This window comes from Watersipora subatra, chromosome 6, assembly GCF_963576615.1.
Source record: "Watersipora subatra chromosome 6, tzWatSuba1.1, whole genome shotgun sequence".
NCBI lineage: Eukaryota > Metazoa > Bryozoa > Gymnolaemata > Cheilostomatida > Watersiporidae > Watersipora > Watersipora subatra.
In genome coordinates, this window is record NC_088713.1 from 54,939,695 (window position 1) to 54,963,596 (window position 23,902).

General features: G+C 35.1%; 1 protein-coding gene across 1 annotated transcript in view; it reads right to left on the reverse strand.

Moving 5' to 3' along the window:
* Positions 1–23,521, reverse strand: part of LOC137398373 (sulfhydryl oxidase 1-like) — a 67,293-nt gene extending 43,772 nt beyond the window's left edge. Inside the window, exons 1-4 of the mRNA XM_068084480.1 lie at positions 23,340–23,521; positions 4,580–4,654; positions 3,021–3,153; positions 2,469–2,530 (exon numbers count right to left, since the gene is read on the reverse strand). Of these exons, the coding sequence (XP_067940581.1) occupies positions 2,469–2,530; positions 3,021–3,153; positions 4,580–4,654; positions 23,340–23,521 (452 nt within the window). The remainder of the gene's footprint in view (positions 1–2,468; positions 2,531–3,020; positions 3,154–4,579; positions 4,655–23,339) is intronic.
* Between the last annotated feature and the right edge of the window lie 381 nt (positions 23,522–23,902).

A 23,902-nucleotide genomic window follows, 5' to 3' on the forward strand; every position in this document is an offset into this window, starting at 1 on the left:
TTAAACTAAGGTGCAATTATGATGTCTGTAGTTTCAGAGAGACAAACAGAATAGAGAAGCAACGCAACGTGAGCGCAACAGCCATCTACTATAGCAACTAGTGAGGTAATTTCCGCATGTATTTTTTTCTGAGTGTTTTAATCGTGATGAAATGTTGTCGATTTTAATCCAGAAACAGACAGTGAGATCACTTCAAACATGAAAAACCATCTCAAATGATAAAAGAGAATCGATGCAAGCTGATAAAATCAAGTAGGATTTGGAGCAGGTTAATCTTTAGTAGAGATATTCATCATAAGTACTCATGTATAACATTAATATGCTTTATGAAGTATTGAAAGTTTCATGAATTACATGAAAAATTAAATCACAAATGCCTATAAAATTAAATTTCTCAAAAATCTTTGAAAACAAATAGGTTACGATTTCTTTTTTAAAGTTACAAATTTGTTATAGATGCATAATAGATGCATAATATTGTCATATGCCACTAAAGCTAAAATTACTTCATTCCTTCAAAACAATAGCGACAATTTAACAAACATCTATCCTGCCGTTTATTGTATGACATACGAAGCTGAAACCAACATATAACTGGAATTGTCTTTTCAACATATTGGAAAGGCAACTCAATACGAACCGAATTTGCCGTCACAAATAAATTGTGACTTATTTTTAAAATTTGAAACTGAATGACTATGACATGAGATTATTAATAATTATAATATGGTCTGGGTTCCAGGTAACTCAGCAGTTGTTCCCAGGGCTTGTTTACATGAGCAGCCATACATGCCAAAGTTACTAACATTTACTGCTTTGAAAATAATAGATCTATGAAAATATGTTTTTAGCGCAGCCAAAACAAACTATTATACATTTAATACATAGACCTAAAGCTTATAGCAAAAACTCCTAATCGTATAGCTAATAGCAAAAACAGTACAAACCTGATGAGTATATGAAATGCTATCACAGCAAGTTACTGCTAAGTAGACATAACATACAGGAGAAATTTAAGCAGGTTCCAGAGCCAACATAGCACAACTTATTCCATATTAAAATGCTTCCATATATATACAGTTATATACAGTTAAACATGGATAACTCGCCTTCAGATAACTCGAACACATGATTAACTCGAACGGTTTCTTTAGTTCGTTCCCACGTAATGATAAATTGCTTTAGATAACTCGACCTCAACTCTGTTAACTCGAACAGTTTATTGCCCAATAGCTACCGAAACGGTTGTTATCTCTTTAGAAAATCACTTTATTCCAAGCCATAGAGGTAAACCTCAACTTTTCATAATTCATAGGCATAATTATTATCACCATCGGCAAAATATTTTTGTCAACAAGTTTTCCAAAGGTTTGATGAAATTTGATTTTTACCAAACATGCGCTTATCGATGGCCCTTCGGAAGCAAGGAAAAGTGAGGTAACCTTCGCATGAACTTCAAGAAAAAACGGCAAAATTGATCTTGGTTACAACGCTCAAAAGAAAAAGATGTCTTTTCTTCTGAGCATTTCAACAACGATCAAGTTTTTCCAATTTTAATCTAAAAAACGTCCTGGTAAAAACATTACCTCAAACAACAAACCAATCTCAAGTGATAGAAAAATCTATGCTTTTTAATAAAGAAGTTTTAAACATTACATTAGAAGCATTTAATTTGAAACAAGCAATTTGTGCTTTTGATTTATATTATAGTTTGTATATGTACATTTATATTCTAATAAATAAGTAAAGACATGAACTTGTGACAGTGCTCTGATAACTTGAACGCTCTGATAATTCGAACACTTTTGCTCGGTCCCGTGAAATTCGAGTTATCCATGTTTGACTTCCATATGTATAAATATCAAAGTTTGTCGTTCGTCTGTTCAACTATGGTGACTAACATCTTTGAATGAAAAATATTTTTCATATTGGTTTAGAACTCACAGAGATTGCAACCACAAGTCTGTACACACACACATGTATACACAACACACACACACATGCACATACACACACACACATGTGCGCGTACACACACACACATGTGCGCGTACACACACGCACACACGCACACACACGCACGCACGCACACACACATACAGCCAGGCACCAACATGCACACACACAGGCAGACACCAACATGCACACACACAGGCAGACACCAACAAGCACACACATAGTTTTTGCAGAGCTATTATGATAATTCAAATTATAGCCACACACACACACGCACGCTCATACACGCGCACACACATATGCACACGCACACACACGCATGCACGCTCGCACACACACACACACGCATGCACACACACACACATGCACGCACACACCTCATGTCATTGCTGTGTCTTTCAAGCGACTCAAACCATATAATATTTTACTAATTGATTGTATAGGTAAAACCTGCATGCTTAGGCTTGCTCATATGCTAGAGAGCTCTAAGTACTAATGCTTCTAAATCTTACCACTTCTTCATTCCTTTGGAATTCCTGCAAGAGGGACACAACTCTTCAGGAGGAAACTGGATCTTATGATACACAAGACCCTCACAGGTCCTTCCAGACTAGCATCATATTTACCTGTCAGTATAATAACATGTATACGAGTAGACCTGGTAAGTACATCAACAAAAGGTAGCAAGTTGTGGGATCAGGTGATGACTCACATCATCACCTCATCCCTCCATCACAGAAAGCTTATGGAGAAATCACCTATTCCAATTCAGGTTTAATCATATCCAAAAATGTCTAACTATTCATGACAATTTCACAGCGTATTTTCTGTAATTTTCAAGTCAATTTAAGGAGGTTTGGAGTTATCAACTCTCCAACCTCTAATATTTACTGCAGAAAGTTGGAGTGGAATACTGGAAGAATATAGTGAATTATAAAGAAGTATCTCTCACACCTGGAGATGGTCAGACCAGAGGGTGTAATGTAGTTATAAAATAACACAGAAAATACACTCAATGTATGTTGTGATAGTACAAACTTGAGATAGTCGAAAGGAAAACTCACAATGTCTTTGGTATAGAGATACTTAGAAAGGGAATCACTGACTCCCTCAGTCGTGACTATCTGACCTCTGATCCCCTTGACCATATAGTAGTGAAAGGCATAGACTAGGTTCTCATAGAAAGAAGTAGATGTGCTGAAACAACAGAGAGACTGAGTATACATAGTATATTTCAGTGCAAGAACCTTTATACCTCAGCATCCCTAGCTATAGAATCATTATACAGTCATCACCCATAAGGTTTATACTAGTGCTGGGCACGAGTACTTCTTGGTCAACGGGTTTAGACCCGTCCCCTTCTGTTCAGGTTTTTCGAGTATCGGGTAGCTAGTAGTGCTAGGCTCGGGTATTTCTTTGCCTACGGGTTTTTCGGGTATCGGGTTTATTGATATGGATTTTATGTTTAAATTTTCTAAACAGATATATCTTCAAATTTACAAAGCAATTATATTTCTTTTCAATTTATTTATCATTTTTCACAGTTTTTATTGACTGACATTCGTACTCGCAGCGTTAACAGGTGGATTGTTAAACAGTCAAGATAGTCTGGGGCTACATGGCATTTTCGTGTCAACAGGTGGCAGAAGATAGGGTCTATGGTAGCTTAATACTTAAGCATGTTCTATGTACCTCTGACTTTTTGTAGATGGTGCTCCAAATATCATAAAAAACTTTACATTATCGGCTTTTTCCGTTAGTAAGGCTTGTTGGCTTAGTAAAACTTGGTTATAATGAATTATGTAATCCATCATAGCTAGCTGTGGTAATCAATTTAAACAGATTTTTTTAATTTTCACAGCTACTATCAACGCTGATAGCTGTTTCTAACAAGGCGATAGCGGAAACAGACTAAGGACCTATGTGTTATCGGTGATAGCGAACACGCGCCGTATTAAAAATGACATAGATTTGTTTACGAAGCCGATTTGGCTAATTGCGCAAATAAAATGTGATGTAAGTATTTCTTCTCACCTTTTAATGACAAGTAATCACTGCTTGACTACAATATTTCTAGTATGCATAGTAAATAAGATATGATATATTTTATTCTATCTATTAAATTAAAGACTCGTTAAACTCCATTGTCATGCCTCCTTAGCAAAAATGACACAGAGATGCCCTGTAGTCCCAGAGGATGCAATAGACCGAGTTTTTGGTAACACTACCCGACGGATCCGTGTACCAAAACCCGAACTTGAAAGTCAAACCCGAACCCGAAGGACCGGAATACCCGAAATCTCTATTACCCGATACTCAAGAGAAGATAAACCCGCGAGTTCAACGAGTATTACTACCCGTGCCCAGCACTAGTTTATACAATCATCAACCATACACTTTACGCAGCTACATGTATAATCACAAAATTTAAACAATCAATTCTCTTAGCTTTTTTTGAAACAAACCTTTACGGACTTTCGGTGTTTATATTATTTCAATAACGGTTTTATCAACTTAACATTATACAATTTGATGACAATGAACTAACTAAACCTTTAATGAAATACCAACATAAGTACAATATGTATTTATGAGAAACAACTATGAACAAATCTGGACTCACTTCCTGTCAGTGACTAAAGTGTCCATGAGCAATGTGGTTATGTCTCCATCCCTTTTTGGTATTGGAATGTACAGCCTGCAAGAATACATTTCTGATAAAAATTACAGTTGAACATGAATAACCCAAACTTAAAGGAACTGAGTGAACGTGTTTGGTCTATCAGAGCATTCAAGTTATAAATGCACTGTCATGAGTGCATGTATTTACCAGACGATACATGTATATACACCAACAATATAGAAATACAGAAGCACATTATTGGTGGTAAAATAAGACCATTGCAACAAAGCATATTTTACAGTTGATCAGTTGTTACATCTGAAATACTTATTAAGTGTAGTCTGTAATAAGATGTTTAATTGAGAAGAATCAACAGTGTAACTGAGTGTAGATACAGACTTTAAACTGTTATAATAGTTCTTAAACTCTCTAGTGAATATAAAACATCTGAAGCCTCGTTCAGATCTGCTACTGTAAGTGGATCAGGTTCGACAAGCTCTGAATCTTTATTAACTTTTCTACCAGAATCAATAACACATCCAGATCAGTGTCACCTTGAACTATCTCTTAGCCGTGATGAATTTAGATCATACGAACCTCTCAATGGTTTTTAGACTGTTCGTAGATTTGCATTCTTTCTATTGCAAAGCAAATGTCTTGTGAGATTGTTACCAAGAGCATTTGAGGACCAGATTAAGATGGACGTCTTTACAATATATTAATGGTACATGTTGATCTTTATGGCTGAGAATAAAATGATCTTCTGAAATGAATTTTCTTGGTTGCATTGCGCAACGAACAATAGTTTAGGAGAATAAGCTGGAGCTCTGAGGCTACTACAAAGTTACTGTGTGAAACTACACAAGCTACACAATTACATTATTCAAGGATGGGTGATGGTAGAAACATCACATGGCCTCAGCTAGCAAACGCATGCTAGCTCATCAAAATTCATTGAATTCCGTTACAATTATATTAATCTTGGTTATTTTCATAACTTCCAACAACGTTTATTCATCTGTTATTCATATGTTTATCAAACTGCTAAGCTAGGAATGCGAAGCATTGTACATGACAGCTAGAAATACATCAGCGTTGGAAGCATTGCTACGACAGACCATGTAGGAAACATTGGAAACTAATAAGCTGAGAGAAATAACAATTCCACCCGCTGCTACAAACAGTGTAGTAAACGATGTATTACTCCCATGCTCCTATGTATCAAGCAAAGGAGCCATCTAACCAATTCAGCTGATGATAGATATTAATAAGCTTGGTAGATGTACGTCCATATATGTAGTCACCACTACGCATGAAGGAGATGTATTATGAATATATGATAATTAATTATGATTGTCACTACTACATATGAAAGAGAACAATACAACACAAGGATTACCAAAGGGTAATCTACAGGGCAAACAACTTTGCAGAGTGACAACACACAAGCAAGTACATATATATACAGTGAAACTCGGATAACTCAAACTTCAAGGAACCAAGCAAAAGTGTTCGAGTTATTAGAGCATTCAAGATATAAGTCATAAGGAGGACAGTCATAAGTGCACGTATTAGATACATCAGTAGATACATGTACATATACAAACTATATACAAATCAAAAGCATAGATTGCTTGTTGCAAGTTAAAGGGTCTCTCGTGTGAAGTTTTAAATATTTTTAATCAGAAAGTATAAATATTTTTCTATCAATTGAGATTTGTTTGTTGTTTTAGGTGATGTGACTGCCAGGATGTTCTCAGACTAAAATTGGCAAAACTTGATCGCGGTTAAAACGCTCAGAAAAACTACATACGTATTTTTCTACCAAGCGTTTTAACCAAGATGAATTTTGCAGTAAGTCAGTTATTACAAAACTGCTTTACTATTAAAAGCCCATTATCAATTTTGCTGATTTTACTTTAAATTTATCCGAATTTTACCTCGCTTTTCTCGCTTTCGGAGGGTTATCGCTAAGCGGATGTTTGGTAAAATTTGATTTTTCCAAACCTTTAGAAAAGTCGTTAATGAAAATATTTTGTCGATGTTGGTAATAACGAGGCCTAAGAACTACTAAAAGTCGATGTTTATCTCTATGGCTTGGAATAAAGTGATATTCTAAAGCGATAGTAACAACCGTCTCGGTAGCCGTTTGACAAAAAACTGTTCGAGTTAACAGTTTCGGTCGAGTTTTCTAAAGCCATTTATCATTGCGTGGGAACGGACCAAACAAATACGTTGAGTTAACTGTGCTTTCGAGTTATCCGAAGGTGAGTTATCCGAGTTTCACTGTATATCGAACACTCAACCAGTCATAATCAAATCAAATATTTACAGCACTTTTATAGATACAGCTTTTAGCTTCATTTATTATAAATATTATGACTTTGTAAAATCGTAATATAATATGTTTGGGTTTTGATGTTTTAAAAACAAAAAAAAGATTGACGTAATGGCTCTAGGATGCATGGCAAGAAATATGAATAATCTTTTGCCTTATGTAAGATAGATCATTAGAACTGTCTCAGGATAATGATTAAAGCAAAATCCATTTTTACAAATCAGTGGTTGATGATGGTTTGCAGGTTATGGCCAATCTTGTCCAAATTATTGACATAAATCAAGTATAATTACTCTGGCCCACCCCAACGTCATGAAATCTCATAAGATACCAGATGTCAAGACGTCAGATATCACATGTCAGAAAAGAATGCTGACTGATATCACAGACACTAAAAATAGGCATTACAAGAATAGTGTAAGATTCGCAAGAATGAGCTAAGGCAACCAATGACACTTGGCAATCATCTGAGAATGAGTATATAAGAAACTGGCAGCAAGCAAAAGCAGCGATGAACTGGTGGCAAGCTAGAGAGCGATAATCTGGCAGCGAGCCAAACAACAAAAGAAGGGTGCAGCGAGAAAGGAGTCAAGACATAGAGAGGCTAACATAATCCAAAGGAGCCTGCAAAAATGGCCTGCAGAGGATCAACCCATCGAGAAGAAAACACACAGCTGACACAATTTACTCAAAAAGGTGGAAAACCAGGAAACTATAAAGCCCCGAGAGGAGAGGGTTTATTTAGCCTCCCTGTCAACAGAAGGAGTCATCATGACACGCCTAGTAAACATGTATTTATTAAAAGATCATAACTAATAGAACTAAGTATAAAGGCATACTGTTCTTTTTGTTTTGACTAGGGGGTAATGACAGAATAATTGTCATTTTTGACCATTTGAAGAAAATGGAGTTCCCATATACTTAGAAACAAACCACTGGCGTGTCATTGTTGATTACAAGATAATTGCTTATAGAGAGTCGTGCGCCTCGCATCTCAATACTACTTGTGAACATTGATATTTACGCTCATTATTGCAACAGCGTGTTACTGTCACAACAAATTTCAAAAGAAACTATAGTAGTGCCCGCCGCCATTGATTGATTTGTTGTTTCAAATTTGTTTTATAGCAACAGTCAGACTTTGGTGTGGTAGAAGTGCAACTTTGTTTGCGGTAAAATTTTGTCTTGAATGAATTTGAATTCAAGGTCCAGAGGCTAACCATTACACATAGAATCCTAGTATTTCACTCAAAAGAAACACAAAAAAAACATTACCTTTCACATCAATATTATCACTACAAAACTTAAAAAAATAAAAATTATAATCATTAATATCTAATTTGATATCTAAGTAATAGTATATTATTACTTAAACATCAAGTAATTATTATTATAAAAGCAAAATAAAATAATTATAACAAAATATTTCTCCCATGGAAGTATTGTTAAGGATTTGCCAAACTTAGCTATTTCTAATAGCCACATGATATCAAGCTATCCTGGGATAAGCGTAGTAATATGCAAGCCAGCTTGCATAGAAAGCCAATGGAACACTGTATATAAGGATATGTAAGCCAGTGTAGAACAGGATGGGTAAGAATAAGTAACGAAGGAAGATACCCTAGTGAGACAGAAGAACAAAGAGCACGAGATACTGTCGACAAGCGACAAAACTATATATGGACATTTGTGGATAATATGAACATTAACTCTATCTGTGGAGCTTTAGCTATTATTAATATTATATTTTCCCACTTAGACCGCACAGCAGGTGCGTAAGGGGCGTGGGAACACGGTATGTTTACACTAACAAGTGGTTTCAAAATAAGAACTTTTTAAAAAATTATATTGTGTTTTTCTCATCTCATCATGATCTTAACTCTCTTAGTGTACGAGACCAAAAGGACTGATAGAATACATTAGTTCTTATATATGGAGTATAGGTGTTTGATTTTTGGCGGGTATTGTATCCTATGTTTTCGCCTTTGAATGGTGGTTTTATGCCCTCGGCAGCACATCTTACAAACAGTTTATGCCTACCCTCTCTTCTTCTCTCCTGTAAGGACTCAACACTTGTATCTTCTCGTAATTTTGTAAAACTTATCTGCCCTTAATGTTAAAAATAAATCGTAGTGCTTTATTTTGAAAATTTTCAAGCTGTTTGACATGTTTATTTTGATAGGGATACCAGATTTGTGAGGCGTATTCTAGTGTTGGCCTTACTAAAGAAAAACAGGCAATCTTTTTTGTAGGGGTATCTGCAGCTCGCGTAATAAAGAGCCATACACATTATCCCAGTCATCTTGCTTGCAACAATTATAGTTGTGCATGACAGCTAATATTATTTCAGTATAAGACAACTTGTAACGACAATCCACTAAGTAGTGATGGTAAGTGCCGTAAGTCGCTATGTTAGCGAGAGGCGAGCGCAAAAATTCACTACAGTATGACTAAAGTGTTAACGATACTAATTCTATTAACAAGATTGGCTAGCGTGATAAACGTCTACCAATGATTAGCTGATTAATTCTTTAAGTAGGCTACATGAACTCTCACGTACACATTTGATTGTCGCTATATATAGTAAGCATTAGGCTACCGCCAATTAAATCCTCGATATGCAAAGTCACGACCAACCGCAAAGCTCATTTCAGTCTCACCATGACATAGAGCAAATTTCAACAACGCGAATATCTAGCTGCTCTGACTTTTGAGATTACTCAACCGTTAGTAAGACGTCAACATGTTAGGTCGTGAGTTACGGTTGGCCGAGCACAGTTTTGTCTTTTTCACCGCATAAATTCTACCCGTTCAAATCCGCCTTTTTGCCTGTTTGTTCACGCGTGCGCGTACATTTACTACTTGTAAGTAATAATAATATTAGTAATCTGATTAGACAAGCAATAGCATTTAATAAAAATTATAGTTGCACAAAGCATGATGTACTAAATTATTTATAAACTCGATAATTGCATTGAGACTCAAAAGTATAGCAGGCCTACACCCAACGGCTGCACAGCCTGCATTCATTCAGATAAATGAGATTATATTTCAAACAAATAATTGTTCTCAGGTTCGCTGATTTAGATGGCCCACAAACATTTACTAGATTTTTGAGGAGATGCTAGGCTCAAATAACACTCTTCCAGAGTGCAATTATCCATTTCAATGTGCAATCCATTTCAGTGCAGTTATCAATTTTATTCAAGCGTCATAAATAAGCCAAAGAGTAGGTACTGCGAAACGACCCAAAGATGTACTAGTGATCTAAATAAAGTTACTTAACATTACTAAGTATTAGCCAAAAATAACAGTACTAATTACTTCATATGACTTGATGGCTTAAACTAAATCATGCAAACAATAACAATTTAATATTACAAATTCATACATATTATTTAAGGAAGGACCATGCTGTAGTTCACACAATGCAGTATGTTTGACTAACTTTATATAGCCTTGGAACTAAAACATAACTAAATAGACAAACAATGAGTGAGTAGACAACTGCTCTTTATTCTAATATTATCAACAAAGTTATTATTCAGGCTGAATCAATCGCTAAATATCCATCGTGTATGATTAGGTGACAATCGAATAAAGCACGAACAGTGTGAGCGAGTAATACAATCAGTTAGCAGAAATTAATCGAACAAACAAACTTCAAATAAAATGAATTTAATAATGAATAGCTTCCACAAACGTTGCGCTATTGGTAGCTCTTAACGACGAAATGAGACATGCCTAAATAGCTTCTGATGTAACTCGCACAAGTGAATTTACAAAGGAAATCACTGTTTTTATTCCCATTTTTTATGTTTACATTTCTCAGCTATTAATTTTTATGAATGCAGTTTAATAGAAAACTAGTACTTAGGTTACATAATTCTTGGCTCTTATTAATAAGTATTCCACAGTTGCTCTGATGACTAGTGGTATACAGACAACGAACATCGCCTTAGCGCTCGGACGTGTTTTTCTTTGCACTGCAAGTTACTTACTATTTGTATGTTATTACTATTAGTTAATTACTGCTAGTAGTACACTAGTATATCATATTAATTATTAGTTATTATTAGATTATATAGTGTAGTTAGTTTAAATAGAGTAGTAGAATATTTATCAGCGGGTCGGCCGTTTTGGCCCCACCCTTTGTTTGAATCTTGATTAGAGTTTTCCTAGTTCAGGAGGTTGTGGAGGGTTGGTTTTGCACAGATCTACTGTGTATATTTTACAGAGGAAGTGTGCCCTTCATACTTTTTGAGTTTATTTTCTTTTCGTGGCCTAAACACTTAACTTTTCATTTGTTTTTCCACTTTTGGTGAAAGGCATTTGTTATGATGAGTGGAAAGGGTAATATTACTCCAGTGAGAAAAGGCAGTGCCAGTCTGGCTAGTGCAGTTGTATCTAACACTGGCAACACAGGGTCATGTTCTACATGTTTAAAAACTTACCAATTCTAACAGTATTGTTTGCAGCAGTTGTTCTGGTCAGTTTCATTCACCTTGTCTTGAGGGGTCAAATCCAGAGCTGCTTGTGCTAAGTAAACCTGGTATTTGATGGTATTGTACAGAATGCAGTGACAAAATACCAGACTATGTCTGTGTGCCAAATCTGATGACTAATCTAGAATTTGTAGATCTAAAAATGGACTCCATGTCCGGTTCTTTGAAAGCATTGATTGAAAACAATGATTCAGTTAGAGAGGTTTTAACCCAAAATCAAGAACTACAGTTAAAAATTGACTCGGTATCTAGCTCTTTGAAAACACTGAGTTAGAACAGTGAGTCATTTAGAGAGGTTGTAACCCAAAATAATGAGCTAAAAGAAAAGACTGATATAGTTGATAACACCACTCGCACACTACTCGTGTGTATGGAGACTTTAAAAAACAACCACAGCTTTGCTGATGTGGTAAAACAAAATAGTGAGATTACTCAGATTGCTAAAAGTGTTGAAACAGGTATTTATAAACAAGCTACTATCATAGAAAAGAAGTCTAAGAAATTCAATGCAATAGTTCACAACCTTGATGAGATTAGCTCTAGACCACATAATGATGAAATTCATAACATTCTTACAAACATTTCTTTTAATGGCAGAGACATTAAATATAGTAGAAGGCTAGGTTAACCAGGTGGTAGCAAACCAAGACCCAATAAATTCGAGTTTTTCACTGAAGTTGATAAGTGGGTGTTTCTTAGTAGATTCAATAGACAAGACAACAACGATAAGTGATAGCATAACGATTAAAACAACAATATATTAAAAAGGACAAGACATACAATAAATAAGAAATGCAGTGTCATGGCCCGGCGTCTACCAAAGTATTATCTCCATTTTATTTAAAAAAAATTTCCGTACAAACCAATACAGGTTACTAATACAAGCCTTAAACATACTTATATAAACCTTCAATATACTTATATAGGCCTTAAACATAAATTATAATACAAAATATAGCACTGAAGCAACTTACGAACAAATTCACCTTACGAACAATCATTCGGGACGTAACCCGTTCGTAGGTTGGGAACCATCTGTATGCAAAAAAATGACCAATGGCAACACAAAGCTGCTATTTAAGTACATTGAAAATAGACGGAAGATGCACAACACTATTAAAAGCGTTGAGAACAGTACAGATAACTCACCCTTACAAATCACAAATACCTTTGCTGTTGCGTTCGCTTCAGTGTTTGCTGAGAATAATGGCCAGTTCAGTCACTGTCTGCCTAAATATAATGTTCAGGTTGCTAATGATTCCATTCAGTTTAATCCACACGGTGTTCATAAAATGCTAATCAAATTAGATGCTAGAAAGGGTTCAGGGCCTGACGGCTTATCTGCTGTAGTGCTCAAGTTTTCTGCAGGTGGAATATATCAAGTTTTGACAATAATTATGCAACACTCCTATGACACCTCAACAGTTTTCTTTGACTGGCGAAATGCTCGGGTTGTGCCTATTTTTAAAAATAAAGGTAGTAGGGAGTGTCCATTAAATTACAGACCCATTTCTTTGACCTCAATAACCTAAAATTAATAGAACACGTATTAGCACATGACATTCGTACATATCTAGAGTCCAATAAAATTTTGTCAGAAAGACAACATGGATTTAGCCCAAAACACAGCTGCGACTCGCAGCTCCTTATAACAAAATCTGAATTGGTCAACAACTATAACAACAATAAACAAACAGACTTGATAGTGCTAGACTTTTAAAAGGCGTTCGATGTTGTTCCTTTTGCTAAATTGCTTTACAAACTAAAAATAGTAGAAATTCATGACAAGACTGTCCATTGGATAGCAAACTGGCTTTATGATTGGCATATGTCTGTGGTTGTTGAGGGTGTTGACTCAGACCCATGCCTTGTAACATCAGGAGTTCCTCAGGGTTCTGTGTTGGGACCTCTTCTCTTTCATATATACATTAATGACATGCCTAATGTAATCAAATATGCCCAAATTAGATTGTTTGCTGACGAATCATTACTTTATCACAAAATTAAAAGTAAGCGAGATCAGTTACATCTTCAAGAAGATTTAAAAAACTTGGAGAAATGCTCAAAAGACTGGCAGATGAAATTTAATGTCGGTAAATGTGAGCACTTGTCTATAGCAAGAACTAATCCCATTGTTGCAGTCTATTCATTAAATGGGAAAGACGTACAACAAGTAACATCAATAAGATACTTGGGTATTAATATAGACCAAAAACTAAATAATGATGAACAGGTTCAGTATGTAGCTAAGAAAGCGACCTCTACATATGTTAAACCATAACTGTCACGAACAACTTTTATCATATTTACTAGGTAATGAAGGCTTTTTAAAGCGTTTCAATATCGTTCTCAAAAACAACACGATCAGCATAACAAGCTCCGCCCATAAATATGTGACGAAACCTAGCTTTTTAGGAACAGAAGTTACGTAGGGATGTTTAGACCGATTTAGAATAATAGAGATGGGTGTTTTAAAATACATTAATATCTAAATTCAGCCTTAAAAATAATATCAGTTTTTTCAGAAAGGTAGATAAGCTATTTAGCATTGCATATTTAAAAAAAGCGCGATAACAACGCTAGCTTGTGATTAAACCGCGCTTTTTGAGCTCATTTTTCTCGGTGTTAAACCCATTTAAAGGTCATGTAACAAGCTACGAGCAATTTTAAATAGTTTATATACCTTTCATAAAAAACTGGAATTATTTTACTGGCTGGATTTAGATAAAAATGGGTTTTAAGACACCCATCTCTATTATTCTAAATCAGACTAAAATTCCTAACTTCCGTTCCTGAAAACGCTAGGTTTCGTCACATATTTATGGGCGGAGCTTGTAATGCCGATTGTGTTGTTTTCGAAACGGATATTGAAACGCTTTAAAAAAGCCCAAATAACTTTGAAGGTTAGTGGACTAATATTTATTTTAGTACAAAATCGGAATCAGCGTGTCTGATTTACCTAGTAAATATGATAAAAATTGTTCGTGACAGTTATGGTTTAATGCAGGCACTAAACAGAGCATCTAGCAGAACAAGGTCACAAGTTTTTAAATCTATCTGTAGGCCCATAATAGAATATGCTTCATGCTCATGATCTCCTCATCAAGCGAGGCATATTCAAAAATTGGGGAGCATTAATATAAAATCTTTCCGATGGGCATATAAGATCAAATGGAGAGACTCAATTTGATTGACAATGAAAGTTTTAAACTGGCATACTTTAGAAGACCGAAGATCAGAAATAGATAGAAATATGCTTAATAGAATTTTTAGTGATAACATAGCCATTGATATAAAGGACCATGTACTATATAGCAAAATGAGTGGAACTTGAAGAGGGGTAATTAGAAAAGCAATATCTTGTGATGTGGCCAAATATTGGTACTTTAATCGTATTATGGCCTTGATTGGATCTGAGCCCAATGCCTTGTCAGCAAGCACAGTCTCAAAGTAAAACACTGATGAGAATATTCTATTTACTATTTGTTGGTTCTCTTGTCGCCTTGTAGAATTTGGTCGTCTTGTCATGATATCAATAGCGTAACAATAATAACAATAACATAAGTATTTGTAAATAAATTGAAAAATTAAAAAAAAGACAGCATTGACATGTACTTTATTCATTTTGTTTTTACTCCTTTGATCCTAATTTTAACATCCACAATATAACAATTAACTGAAAAAAATGAACGAGTGGATTCTAACTATTATCAAAGGAATCACAAGCTCCTAAACCAGTCAATTTCAAAATTCTGGCATTTTGAAGAGTTGTCCATCATTTAACATTATACTTTTTATATGAAACTGTAGACAAAATGGTAGCTCTGTATCAAAATTGCTAATAGATCAATAATATTTAGACAAAGACTAACAGTTTTGACTTATAATTCTTAATTTTCATTAGTAGAAATCTAATGTTTTCTTTCAAGACTACTACATGCATATACACCTGTCACAAGTTTGTATTTGTATTTTAACATATAAAATAAGAGAAAGTTTTGTTAATGTTTTATAAGTGAAAGATTCAATAACAAAAGAGTTGCAAAGACACATTGTGTACTCTGTAATGTAGTGCTGAGTGCTGAATCCATAAAATAATCTAAACTAAAACACACCTTTGAGGCAAATCACTCTCAACTTTTTAGCAATGCTATCACATTTTTCCAACTATATGAAGCTGATGTAAAACCACAACGGTTTGGTTATGCCTAAACTGAATTCTTTAAACGGAATGCTGGGATAAGACAAGCAACATGTAAATTGTCCTGTTCATAGCCTATCAATATAAGGCTCATAGCATCAGAAGAACACTCTTGCAATCTTGCATAGGATCAAATCTTGCACATAAAATTAAAAAAACAGTGTATTGAAATACAGTTAAAATAGTGTTATTAATATCATCATCGAATAACACTGAAAAAACTACTAGAAGAAATGTCTTTATATGTAAATGATCAAGTAGTGGAAAAATTGAAATAACTGAATTGCTTACAGCTTACTGAAATACATAATGTATTTCACCGTCTGTTTCCAATTTGTATTTACTTAGTTTGGACCAAGGGGAGGTGACTAGGAGAGTTGATGTCATTGGGTTGGATCTATAACAACATGTTTCATTGTCTTTCACGATGCGCCACACAAAAGTGACATATAATGCTTTGTAACCAAGCTATGTCTACAGCAAACTTTAGGTAGATAGGTAAGCTAAGTTACATTTGGATTTCCTAGGTGTAATTAGTATGCTTCTATAGTTATCACCCATGTAATATTCGTAGAAGGGTTACAATAGTTTGTGTGATTATGAAACAGAATGGTATTTAAAAAAAAGATGGTAGAAGCCTCTAAATGGTGGATTTGTGTGCATCATATTATTTACAAACCATAGCCTGAGGTCTTTGTCATAATTTATTATTAATAGATCAGGGTAGCTGACCACCCGCTGTATAGCATGTGTATTTCGTGAATCCTGCAAATATTGTCATTAGATTAACTCGCTAATTATCCTCCAACTTATAGAGTGATTTAATTACCTGGCTGATGGCTAATCATTTAAAGTGTTGTGTAGAGGATAACTCCAAATTTAGGAGTTTGCATTAAGCTATATGATATATGTGACTTATGCCCTAGCTGGTACTCCTTTGGAACCCAAAAACAATTTTAATTGGATATAAAAAAGAGAGCTGTATTGCTCGACCTTAACTTTCTACTCGGTCTTGACAAGGTATCAAGGTAGATGAGTCATTTTACTGATATAGTAGGATACTAGGATTACTAATACTAGGAAACACTAGGATTAGTTTGACGATGCCCATAGTTTCTTTCATATTCAAAACAATTCCATAAACATGTTCATTGAGTACAATTGGATCTAGACAAAGTTCTCTTCTGGGCGGTTTAATCGTGATCTAGTTTTTCCTGTTTTATTCTTGTAATATTCTGGCTGTCAAATCACCTTAAAGATAAGAAACAATTTCAAATGATAGTAAAATACCGATTCTTCCGAGTAGAATCTATTAAAATTTTGCGAAGATGGATTTTAATGCTCGTGAAGGAGGATTTATGAGTTTCTAATCAGACAGACAACACATTTATACCATATTTGGTCAATTGATCCTGACATAGCCTTCTCACTCTATATAAGCCATAGTGAGTCAGTTCTTATCATACTGTCACATGGGAATTGGTTACCGTCACGGAACATCGTGTTTGTTATACTAAAGACGGCTGAGTCGTAGAATGGTGTACAGGGTTGAACGGTTTTTCTAATGTCAGTAAATACCATTGAGAGAAATATGGTTTTTATGTAAAGAAGTGCTAATGTCGTACTACTAAGATGAATGTTAAAGATTTGATCTTCCTGTTGCGCAACAGTTCTGAAGGGCTTCAATTATTGCCATTCATTCAAGATTTCATGGTTAGAGTTTTATAATATTATGAATATTATAGATAAACAGACGAGGCAGTGTTTTATAATTTGTAGATTTCAATATCCCACTCTGACCTAACATGATCACAGTTTATTTTTGAAGATTATATAGTGCAGTATTTTGAGTCATTTCCACATGTAATGGTTACTTTATTCATAGCACCATAACCAAAAATACAATCAATCATTTACAAGCTACAGACTCCACTAGTCATTCAAACAGGGCATCTCAGAGTTCCTCATAATCATAGGGTGGACCAACCACCCAACCAACCTGTCATCTCTCAAACAGTCACTGCTAATGATTGGTAACCTTGCTGGCGGGCACATGCCGTACTGTTTCTCTTACTTTAATGAACTCCATAATTAACTAACAAGTATATCTGTTCCTTGTAAATGTAAATTGTTCATTGCACTGCAGCTTCCTGATCGTGAAAAACTCGTGGCACACAGTCTTTAGATACGTTTAACTCATTCGCACCCATACTCGAGTCAACTCGCTATTTATAACGTTGCTATGCACCCGACGTGAGATCTCTCGCCTCTGAATTTTACCTACTCACTGTATCACTATTTTTAAACTATAAAAGAAAATATTTGATTAGTTAGAAAGAAAAAGCTCTGGCCAATCAGACAACCGTACAAATATGTCTCAATGAGGTCTCTGGCAAAAGTTATGACCAAAATAGTACACTCATAACTACATCTACCTTAACCGGAAATCGTCATGGTGACTTTAAATGTTATCATTCGCGATAATTTTTTATCAATTTCAGACGTAAATATGCAGATTTAGAAGTGGTAAGAAAATGAAAGACTGCATAAATCAAAGCAAAACATTGTTTTTAATCTTTCAGTTTTTATTGACTTTTAATTTTGCCAATTTGAATCGTTATGCTCGAATAAAAATGCACTTTTTAGGCTGTCAGTCGTAGTCCGCCTAAAGTTTGCATTCGCTTTTGATTACATCATATTGATTCTTATAGCTGTATATGAAGGCTAAAAAGACAAGAACGGGGTTATCGAACATTTTTTATTACTTGAAACATTTTTATGACAGTTTATTTGAGTTGGCATGTAGGTTAGTTATGTCTTGGCTTGAAGGATGATACTCAGGAGGAAAAGTTCAAAAATAGAGTTTCATAATTTTCATGTTCAAAACTAACTGTATATGTATAAATAATATTCATAACTGTATATTGTATGTAGTCAATGACTATTTTAGTCAAACTTTGTATATTCTACAATTTTTATGGTGCAAGTCTAACTTTGTTTCAGCAAATAACAATTTTTTCAAAATTGGAAATTTTCTGAAACTACTGTCTTTGTAACACAGATCTACATGAAAGGGATATGAGTTGTCTATATGAATGTAATATCATTTGAAAAAGGAGACTCGGCTGGTTCTTGTACAACTCTAATGAGTAAATTATCTCAAGTCTGTCACTTTTAATAGTAATTTGAATTATGACAACTTTCTGAAAAATAACTGGTATTTGAGGTTAATCGCCTTGAAATTAGTCGGGTGCAATTGAGTTAAATCAGACATGTCCAAAGTCCAGCTCGCGGGTAAAATGCGGCCCATGGTCAATTTTCATGTGGCCCGCAGACTCCGTCACAAAAAATCAATAACGTCTGGCCACTCGTAGAATTAACCTTTAGTCTTTGAATTAGCCTTTGCACACTAACAGCCAGTTTTCCGGCATTGCGTAGGGCGTGTCAGAATCTCTAAAGGCCAGAATTCTGCAATCACATGGTTTCGTTTACAAAAGATGTTTCTACGTTACAACGTGAACCAATCAAAGTAACTTTTGCACAGCATTTTTGACCAAAAATTTCACTTCTATTTGTAACATTTTTTAAATATCTTTACCTATTTCCTCCGTTTTAATAACAAATTTTATTAGAAATATATCGCGAAATTTTTTTTATTTAGCGTCAAAGGTTTTTGGGTTTCTTTATTCATATGAAGTAGGCCTATCTGTCTGGTTTCCAATTGCACTTATCGTGTCATACACTTATCGTGTCATGCCCTTCTCATGTCATGCTCTTGTCATTTCCTGCACATTCACACCAGGCAATGCATTTGCTCCCTCTTTCACCACTCAGCCCATCAGGTATGATGTTACTAATAGTACAGTACCTGCTCCTACAACATAAATAATCTGCCATAGTAACGTTTACATTACTGTACATTACGTAAGTTTACATTACTGGTTCATATAATTACGTTGTATCAGTTGTACTGAATTTAATGTATAATGCATAATGCCCAGTAGTAACAGTACACAAAACAATATACTGCATGGTTGTGGCACTTTTACTACTGTTCTGCACTGCTAATGCAACTACAGAAATATTCAGGTAAAAATTCACTGCAACTGTAATGCATTTCACATATGGACATCAGTGAGTACTTATCAAGGCACAGTTGTGATTGTTGTCATGGTCAATTATAAATTTTTTATAAATTTTTAAAATGATTTTTTGTATAATTCTTTTGTACTGCAGTACCTAATTGACATTTTCAATTCAGCTCATACATGTAATCTACCTTGGTAATTAAATAGTCATCATAGTACCCAGATATACTAACAAGGCTGATGTCTGTTAGGAGTCGGTGTATTTAATACTGACTCTGACTACATATTTGTTCTGATGGTAATGAGTTCTCATCAGGTAAATAAGTATACAGACTCAGTACCACTAACACACTTTCATTCTCAAAATACAGACCCGTTCACCAACCTGTAGAAGTACTCTTAGGCTATTATTCCTTCAATTGACTTGTTGAGTGTTTTGCACCATTTTTGTTCGTGCAATAATGCTTCTTTGATGAAAGCTGGAGTTGTCTTCCTGTGTTATGATAAGTTATGTCTCTTGTCAGATTTGACACATGCAATACTTCTGCGTTGCCCTGTATTAGAAAGTCTCTGCTTTCAACCCTTTTTGTCTAACAACGTCATTCAGACTCATTTGAGATTTGCCTTTAACAGAAGCCCATAACAGTTGTCTAGACTCTCCATATGATTGTTCTGGATGGCTGCAGATCAAGTATACTTGGATTATGGCTCTTGGACTGTTAAATGCTTTTAAAGACCATAACATAAGGTGCATAAGATTTGAAGGTGTATTCATACTTTTATTTGTATATTGTTGTACTTGCTCTGAACATCAAATAGTATGAGTTTTAATCAGATGCATACAAAGGCTTATGTAGACACTAGGGTTGCACGATAGGTCGATAGTCAAATTTGAGAGTGGATAGTAGTTTTCTTGATATTAATATGTTGATTATTTTTGGCCTAACGAAACATCCGGAAATTATTTATCATCAACAAATAATAAAAAAGAGTAAACCACGATAGTTTTGCAGATAGCTTTTGTTCTTTTTCTTCAGACTTTTTTCTGCAGCTTTTCCTTTTCCCGTCCCCAGAGCCATATAGTTTTGCAGATTCCCGTGACCAACAGAAGCATATATGGGAGCTCGTTCGATTACAAACAAACAGGCCACGCCTACTAATTTTATATAAGTTATAATGGGGAGACCGCAAATTATCCGACCAAAAATTAGTCCCCATTGACAGTCGCTTTAAAATTGATTGTTGTATCATACACCATTTAAAAGAAGACAAATTTCCTACAAAAAGCTACTAATAACTATTTTGTAAAAACGTAAAGTAAATGCAAAAATGAGCGGTATTGAGAGCGAGGTATGAATATTCCATTTGAGATCAGTATGTCGATCGGGTTTGTTTGGAATCAAGCGTTTTTGTTTCCGTTTTTTGCTACGGGACTCTGTGAAACTGTACGGCTCTGCCCATCCCTTCTCACAATCCTTTACTTTTTCAGACACATTTGGTCATCTGGCTAGTAAAGTTGTACGAAAGTATGGCATTAAATTGTCTTGTGAATTTGGAGTTATGTTCTCGGTAATACGATAGTTTTACCAGCTGCCAGGTCATACGATAACCTTCGGTAAACTCTGTCTGTTCATTGATATTTGATACTCATTGATAATTCACATTACCATACTCGTCATCAATTACTATCACTTCCTGTACCCAAACATCTAACTTCTAATGGTCAAAGATCCTACAATTTTGCTACACCTGTGCTGTGGAATAAGCTGCCGACTGTTTTAATATAAATAAAATCTCTAAAAAATTTAAGGTGAAGCTGAGGTTGTATCTTCACTCTATCGGGTGATCGTTGTTATCTTGCTTGTTGCTGCTGACTCGGGCTCGCGTACTGCTGGCTTTGCCATTTCGCAATGGACCCCATCATCATCTCGTCGAGTTATTTCTTTTTCCACACCCGACTATATGTTTTCTGCTTTTTATTATTATAACTTTAATCTGTGTATATCTTTTGTTTGCTTGTTGATGAAATAAACACACGCCCACACGCACACTATCGGTATCGGTCGCTGTCGATGGGACAACTCCAATGATAGTCGATAACACCTTTTCAAACAATAAATGCCATCCCTAGTAGACACCCCATAGTCAGACAATAGAAATCTCTCTAGGCACTGTCAGAGGATTAGAGATGCTTTTTAATGTTTACATTTAAAGTTTTTATTCCATATTCATGTAATTTGAGTGACTTACAGTCATGTTCAGAGTCTATTTGATTGTATCCATAAGCTGGTCTGTTGGACAGGAAAACAAGTAGTACATTTATCTCTTCTTGTTAGCTGGGTTATTGTTCATATAGTTATCATTAATTGTATTTTGCCCATTAAGAATTAGTAACAAAATAATATATTAACCCTAGTAACTGCAGTCATCCACTGTAACTTTTGTGTGTTAAGCGGTTGTGATCTTCCATAACATGTAATGCTACAATGTACTATGTGCACTACGTACCTTATGAAGTTTTTACCTTTAAGACAGACGTATAACATATACCATATACCAGCGAGACGTATACCAGCGGACGGGGCGATTTGAGCTTTCGACATGACTGCATAAAAACTGCAATAACTTTCATCACAATTGTGGTAATTACATCAATTATTATGCATAAGAAAGCTGAGAAATTTCTCTACAAGCTGATATTTTCTCTATGCAGATAGCTTGCAAATGCTTACCAGCAGAAATCTCAGATTTTTGAAGCAATGATTTTTTTTATTTTCATGTTTCATTTTCTATTGCATTTTTCTAATTGTTAAATGTAAATGACAATATTGTATAAATACTGGTTGCAAGGATTCATAGGTTCACAAAACTTTGCAAAAGAAAGTGGTCGTTGGAGAGCTTTGAAAGTGGAGTTATGAGCTCCGAAGTATTACGGAAAGGCCATGCGAAATTCTCAGCGACCAACCCAAAAGACCAGCAGAAAATTGAGGCCTGACATGGTCGCCCAAGCTTTGCTATAACTTACAAGCAAATTGGTATGAAACTGCAAATGAATATGCATCTGAAAGCTGAGATATATTCCTACAGACTGAGATCTTTTCCTCCAAGTAGCTTGCAAGTCTTTTCATTTCGAAATCTTTTTATTCGCGGTTATGATTTTCTGCAGTCAGATGTATATGTATTTATTGAAACTATAGATATATGTACCAATAACAATTTTGCATATAAACTCATTGCACAGATTCATGTGTGCTGCAGAAAAAGATTAGCTGTTTGTGTGCAAGAAAAATTGAGTGGGGAGCCTATATTCACACACTTGGTGAAGCAACAAAAGACAGGAAGCAACATTTATTATAAGCAGAAACAGCAAATCATGGACTGCTACATTGCAAACAATATAAGAACTGAACTCTCTGATTAGGTGAGTGCCCTGAGGAGAGCAACAAACCACAAATACAACATACTAATGCACAACAAATACAATAGATTATGACATTTCAGCGAATGCAACGATGTACAAGCTAGCAATACGAAGCAATGAAGCATTTGTAGAAACTAAACAAAACACAATTTGTAAATAAATCTAGTTAGCATGACAAGGATCAAAACATGACTCGCACAAAGATACTCCACAAGTGACTCCACTGCGCCTTCAGCTTGCTCTCGCTCCTCACCGATGTATACAGACAACTTGTGCACATAGCGAGAGACAGCATCGCAGAGTGCAAATAACTTTACTCCAAATCTAGATCTGTTAGATGGAATATACTGCCTGAAGCTGAGCCATCCTTTCCATATGCCAGCTGTCATCTATAGATATAAATTTACCAGACAGCAAAACAGAATATAACCGGTGGTATATCATGGCAAAACATCTTCCAACTTGAACAATTTATTGCCAGCAGGCTGTTCAAAATAGTCAGCAAAAAGAAAACCTGTTTCTATTTTGTTGCTATTTTTAATTTCTATTAAAAATCAGCGTAGATAATAAAGGATTGTGTAACAGTAAGACAACAGAGTAGGCTTTTCGAGAATATATATGCCTAGCTAAACCAACAACTCGCCAGATGTATTTACCATCAACAGGCTCCGAAGCATCGCAATGTTTTTGAAAGCCATATTTATTCGTTTCGTTAATTATAACATTTATAATGGTCGATGTTATAGAAAGTTTTATATGATAAAAAAACT